This window comes from Musca vetustissima, unplaced genomic scaffold (genome assembly GCF_032173495.1).
Source record: "Musca vetustissima isolate MV318-11 ecotype Yass unplaced genomic scaffold, APGP_CSIRO_Mvet_v1 utg26523, whole genome shotgun sequence".
NCBI classification, from domain to species: Eukaryota; Metazoa; Arthropoda; class Insecta; order Diptera; family Muscidae; genus Musca; species Musca vetustissima.
In genome coordinates, this window is record NW_026884052.1 from 7,217 (window position 1) to 13,769 (window position 6,553).

A 6,553-nucleotide genomic window follows, 5' to 3' on the forward strand; every position below is an offset into this window, starting at 1 on the left:
GATAAACACATACAATGTATATAGATTTGTTTGTGGAATTTTCAAGCAAAAAAACATATTTGAGGCAAACAGCCAGCCAGCCAGACCTTTGGCACTAATTAGATGCATGAGTGAGAGTTTTCGCCGTAGTCCGCAGCTATGTTAGTTAGTCGGTGGCAGTCAATTTAGTAAAACAGTTCGTCGTTCGCACAGCACAGGCACGCTTTAATCATTTGTTAGAGTAACGTGTTTGTGGGTACGTGTGTGTGCGTGTTTTGTGTTTGCGAGTGGGGTCAATCACTTGAGTATCTCGGTTTTACATTGAACTGAAAACAATAAATAAAAAAGAAAACATCAACAAAACTGCACGCAATTTTGCATACATTGTCTCTAGTGAAAAAAGCACTGGGCTTTTCTGCGGAAAATCATTACCGGAAATTTACAAAATGACGGATTTAATTCAGCTTGTAAGTCCTCATCATCCGCAACATGCAGAGGTACGGGTATCCAAAGAATTTTTCTTTTTGTATTTATTATTGCTTTGTTTGGGCTTTAAACTGCTATTGGCTTTCAAAATTCATTACAACAATAATCATAATGCTAATCTAATTAATCGCCCGGAATTCTATGGATTTCCTCAACCTTTGCATGCTTTGTGGATATTTTTCGAAATTGTGTTGCAATTACAGAAAAACCCCGTTTGCCTAATTTTATTTGCAATTTATTTCGGATGTGCTATTCACTTTAATTGTGATTTATGTTCGCATTTTTTAAATTTGCTCTAAGACAAGGTTTCGTTTCGTGCGCGCCCTTTGTGCCTTTGTTATTGTTGAAGTTGGAAAAACAAAAAGTTATGTTTTTCTGTGCGTCCTTGACCTTGTCCGTCTGTATGTTTTGTCTGTGCGTAGTTGTGCAATAATAACAGATTTGTAAGAGAGTGGAGCTTTTTTCACGAAAAAAGATGTGTAGATGAAAAAAGCTTTTATATAACGAATGGAAGGATATGCTTGGTTGTAAGAGGTGTCGTTGGAGATGCCTCTGAGCGGGTCATGAAGATAAATTCGGTTTTGTATTAACAAGTGCTGTAAGTTTTAAAGCGAAATGTGTACCTAAATGAGAAGTTTGGAATGTGGGTTGTTGTTGATGTGCAGTCGTGAGATAAGTCTGGATTTTTGGAAATTCGAACTATAAGGGTACGGAAAGTACTAAAATGTAGTAAATTTGGCACATTTTGTGTTAAAAAACGCGAAGACATAGAACTCTGAAATTTGGAATGTGGGTTCGAAAGATGTACAAAAGGGGGAAAAAGAAATCCATTAGACAGGTCGTCAAAAATGTCGATAAAATCAGAGAAATGATCGAAGTTTACCAGCATGTTAGTAGTCGTAACATCGCCCAGGAGTTATAAAATGGACCCAGGAGCTAAAAATCGACCATAAACCACTTACACAAAACTGGATTCAAAAAGAAGCTCGATGTTTGGGTGTCACACCAATTAAGAGAAAAAAATAGAATGGATCGAATTTCGACTAACGAAAATGGCTAACGGAATTAGATAGACCCATTTCCTAAACGGATGGTGACTGGAGATGATAAAGGGATCAGATACGATAACCCTGTGTGAAAACGGTCGTGATCAAAGAGCGTTGAAGCACCTCAAACGGTGGTTAAACCAGGAAGAACGACCAGGAAGGTTCTGCTACGCATTTGGTGGGACTACAAGGGGATTATTCTTATTCTGATCCATAGTGCCAACAACTGGACCGTTTGAAGATAGCAATTGAAGAAAAACGGCCAGCATTAGAGGTGTCTACCACACACATCTACAGTGAATCGTCAGAAAATTCGTGAGCTTGGTTGGGAAGTTTTAATCCATCCGCCATACAGTCCGGACTTGGCACCAACCGAAAATCATCTTTCTCTTGCATTGCAAAATGTCTTTAATGATAAAAAAAATGGGTGGGAGGATTGTGATAATCGATTACTAGAGTTTTTTTTAATAGAGAGCAGGACTTATATGAGAGAGGCATTATGAAGTTACCATTAAAGTGCTGAATTAAACCATATTTGGTACCTGTAGATCTTTACTAAAATATATAATTGGAATTCTGATCACTTTTGAATCTGTATAATGGAAATGAGAAAGAGATATCGGAAATTAGTGCTTATGTGTTTGAGGGGTGCTAAATTATAATAAACTTGATATGAGATGGAATTCGGAATTATACAATATTCACAATTTGTATATAAAATATAATTTATATGGGTTTATCAAAAAGGACTTCCAATATTCATCGAACATTGATAATAAATGCGATCTCAGTTTTAGTAAAAAAGTCAAACGCGCTAAACTTTTTATACCCCAAAATACCAAAAATCTATCGAGGCTTTTACATGGGAGATATGTCACGTCCATGGAAATTTTATACCCAATTAAATGTCAAACTATAGTCAATTCCGTTGGTTTGAAATTTCCAGTCCACATGTAAACCACAAAAAAAAAACAAGCTAAATTGTTTTTATGGCAGGCGTATCGCGCTAACACTATCGTTTTCAATAAGTTGTTGCTGTAGCTCTGCAAGACCTGTTGGGGTGCATTTTATCAATATTATCTTTAATTGGTCTTTAATCTAATCGCTGTTATTTTTATACTGTTATTATGGATTTGTAGATATGGTAGCTATTTGATTATTCAAACATAAAAAAATATTTCCGTGGATTCGGTTGGTAATAAGAATCTGTTTAAAAAAGTGGATTAAGGGCGCCATTAATGAACATATTGTATGAAATCTTATTAACTATTATAAGGATAGTTAAGGAAAATTCTGTGGGTCCTACAGTCTAACTTAGAAGGAACAATCGTTTCGCATGTTACTTTTTTCAGATTTTAACCATAATTTCATGTATTCCTAGAAACTTCCATTAAAAATTACAAGAGCTGCATTTGAATAATCTGTCATCGCTGCCAGATCATATGATCTGTAAGTTATCTCGATTTCAAGCAGATGAACAATACGTCTAATGTAAGCCGAAGATATATCAGACGTCTCATTGATCAGAGTTTATAAGGTATACATTAGTTCTAAAACTACAGAATATGTAATATTAATGCTTAAAAAAAGAATCGGATATAATGAACGATCATTGAACGATAAACAAGCAAATATAACTACTAGCAGATAAGCTTGTGATAACGTCGTTAGACTGGGCCCAAACTCACATTACTTTAATAGGCCGGAACTTTTATAAGTCACAACTAAGTCAAAACATCTACTGAAACAAGTAAAAAAGTGTCAAAGGTATTGCCGACAAATATATATCGCCAGCTTATGGTTTGTTTTTTTTATCAAAGAATTGACCACCTTTGGAGAGGTACCAGAAGAAGTTGACCCCATTTAAGAATTTATTGTACGTTTGAAAAAAGTTTAGTTCAAATTGGAAAGACCGTTCGCATGATATTATAAAATGAATTTTCAGCAAAATTTTGACCATTTTGTTGAGAGGTAACAGAAGGAGTGAACGATTGCCCACACCTTCGACGTTGATTTGAATTTAAAAGAAATATTACTATGTGCATATTTGATATAAAATCGGACTTTCGAAACCATTGTTATTGGATTATCAAATTTTCAGAACTTAGGTAAGGTTAGGTACCAGAAGGAGTGGACCGATATTCCCCATCTTCGAACTTGAGTTATGTTTTAAGAAATATTACAACGTACAAAGTTTGTATGAAATCGGTTACACCCTTCGAGAGTTATCGTGTGCACCAGCCGGCCAGATAGACAGAGGACATTTGTAAATTGACTACATTGTCTCCAATTGTCTGAAACGGATTTGGTTTAAAGAAACAAACCAATATTTCGATGAGGTACATTCTTGCGTATCAAAGTGTATATACCCCTAGAAGCCATAGAGCTGAGGGTATGACAATTATAACAACTTCAGTGGAAAATTGGCTAAAAGTTTCAAAATATCGGGACCTTTATATGGAGGCTGAAATTCGATGGAAAAATGCTGGTAAAAACTAAATAATTCCTGTATTATTATTTTAGTGGATAGATTAATTTGAGGGACGCATATATGGAGGCTATGCCAAAACGTGGGCTAATATATCCCATTTTGAATAGCAAACATCAACCTACTTAGCTAGCTTATGACAGAACGCTTGTTCCATAGGTCGAGGTTAAAAAGATTTCCAGGCGCGTCGGTCTCATCCAATTTGAAAGACCATTTCCAAGAGGTTTTCTTCTAATTGATCTTTCAATCGGATTGGTGGCCTTCCGATTTGCTACATCTGAAGACGCATTGGTATGGTCCAAAAATGGCTTCAGTCGTTCACACAGCACGCTGGATAGCACTTTATATGCAATGGGAAGGAGACTTCCTCTGGCCAAATTGTACTAATCAGCTGGTGCATGCTCTTGACCAGCATCTGACCACCGGTCTTGAATAGTTCGGCTGTCATCGGCACTTGCTGCTTTATTGTTCTTCAGCCGATTAATTGCTACTCTGACCTCACCTTGGCTATGTGGTATTTACTCCATGCCGTCATCTCTTATTGGTTCTGGGGTATTATCTTCACCGCCAATATTTGATACCAGAAGCTTTTATTTTGAAAAGCTCCTTCCTCCTTCCAGATTATCAATACGCTGTCTGTATCTGTCACCAGGTTTCCTCCTTCATCACTACAGGGGGATGTGCCTGCACCAAATCCGGACTTCATTGTGTCTTCTGTACATCTTGATTTGCTCCCGCTAACGTTTTTCTTGTTCCTTCTTCTTTTTTCTGAAAATACGTTTCTCCTCTCTTATTTTCTCCCGATAATTTCCCATCGTATTACGTGTTGCTACTATATGCAGTGTTGGTCTATACGCTGCGTTTTTCGCCTCAGTAGCATTATGACACTTAGTGCTACTGTAACTAAACATGCTTCAACTTAAAAAATCAATTGTAAATCCATAGCTCCTGGACATATATGGCTTTCAGCCGAATCATTGAAAATCATTGAATAAAATGTTCTATATTATCTTTAATCTTTTCCAGTGTAAAAGTCAAGCCCTTTATTTGGCCCCCTTTCTCAACTTTGTGGTACTGTACTTTGTCTTCGTGAGAGATCCCCATGGTGAATTATGGACAACCATTTTGAAATGTGCTCCCATTGTCAGTTTGATGTTTTTCGTGCTAATCAAAGGATTCGCCTTCAACAAACAGTAAGTATATCTTTGTTTAAAATCCGTCCTTCTTTTGAAATCTAAATTTTAATTTTATTCCTTTTATTTCAGATACAAATATTCCCAACTGATACTCATTGGTTTGATTTTCTCCTGTGGTGGTGATGTTTTGCTCAATATTGATTTGTTCCCACATGGCATGGGTTCATTTGCCGTTGCTCAAATCTTTTACATATCAGCATTCGGATTTAAGCCACTGAATTGGAAATTGGGAATACCGATTTATATATTGTGGGGTTTAAGTAAGGGAGAAACAAATTGGTGGTATTTTTACAGATTTAATTAGAATATTGTATTTTTTTCCTTTTAGGCATTGGCTTGGTTGGCAGTCGTCTTGAGGGCGTTTTGATTGTCGGCCTACCGATCTATGGTTTCCTCCTGCTGACAATGTGTTATCGTTCCCTGGCCCGTGCTGTACACCACAAAACTCCGATTTATATTTTGTGTGGAATTTGCAGTGTGTTGTTTGTTATGTCCGATGCCATGATTGCTATCGATATGTTCCTGATAACAATTCCCCATGCAAGGGTAGGTTTTGAACATATCTTAGGGAAATTTGAACTTTAATGTTTTTTCTTTTATAGCTCTGGATCATGATCACCTACTATGCAGCTCAATTTGGCATTGCTCTAAGCACGACCACTGACATCTCGAAAAAGAAGCCCGGCAAAATGTCACCCAAGAAGATGAGCCGCAACAACAACAGTGTTCGTCGTCGTGTCAAATAAAAAAGAAGACTGATTTAAACCAAAACTTCCTCTGAAACACAACATTAAGTATAATCTAAAAGAAAATACTTTTCGTATCCACCAAACAAAAATGTAACCGAAATACTTCCATAACCTGTGTATTATCTTAAAACAAGAAAAAAATCCTAAAGAAAAAAATACTTAACCTAACCTTGTTAACTAGTTTGTAGTTAGTTGAAATGTTTGTTCAAATCCACTTATCTTCCAACAAAGACCCCAAAATATATACAAACTTGTTAAAACTCAATTCTTGAAACAAAATTAGTAAAAAATATGCACAGTGACGTATCATTAGATGATTTAATCATTAAAACCAAGAAAAAAATAAAAAATAATACAAATGCCAATTATTTAGATGAAATTATTATATATCTATTATAAAAAAATTATAAAATTGTACAAATTTTTGTAGATTAATGTTAAATGTTTGTGTGACCTTTTGTGAAATAAATAAAAGTAAAAGAATTGTTAAACAATCCTGTTTTTATACCCTTCACCACACTGTGGTACAGGGTATTATGTCTTTGTGCATATGTTTGTAACAGGCAAAAGGAAATGAGATAGACACATGGTTCCTTTTGAGAATATGCA

At 35.8% G+C, this 6,553-nt stretch overlaps 1 protein-coding gene across 1 annotated transcript; it reads left to right on the forward strand.

Annotated features, from left to right (window-relative positions):
- Positions 1 to 398: 398 nt before the first annotated feature.
- Positions 399 to 5,941, forward strand: LOC133331046 (lysoplasmalogenase TMEM86A). Its single transcript, XM_061539449.1, has 5 exons — positions 399 to 446; positions 5,026 to 5,192; positions 5,265 to 5,455; positions 5,524 to 5,741; positions 5,798 to 5,941. Exons 1-5 carry the CDS (start codon positions 426 to 428, stop codon positions 5,939 to 5,941), a joined length of 741 nt encoding a protein of 246 aa, XP_061395433.1. The 5' UTR covers positions 399 to 425.
- Positions 5,942 to 6,553: the final 612 nt, after the last annotated feature.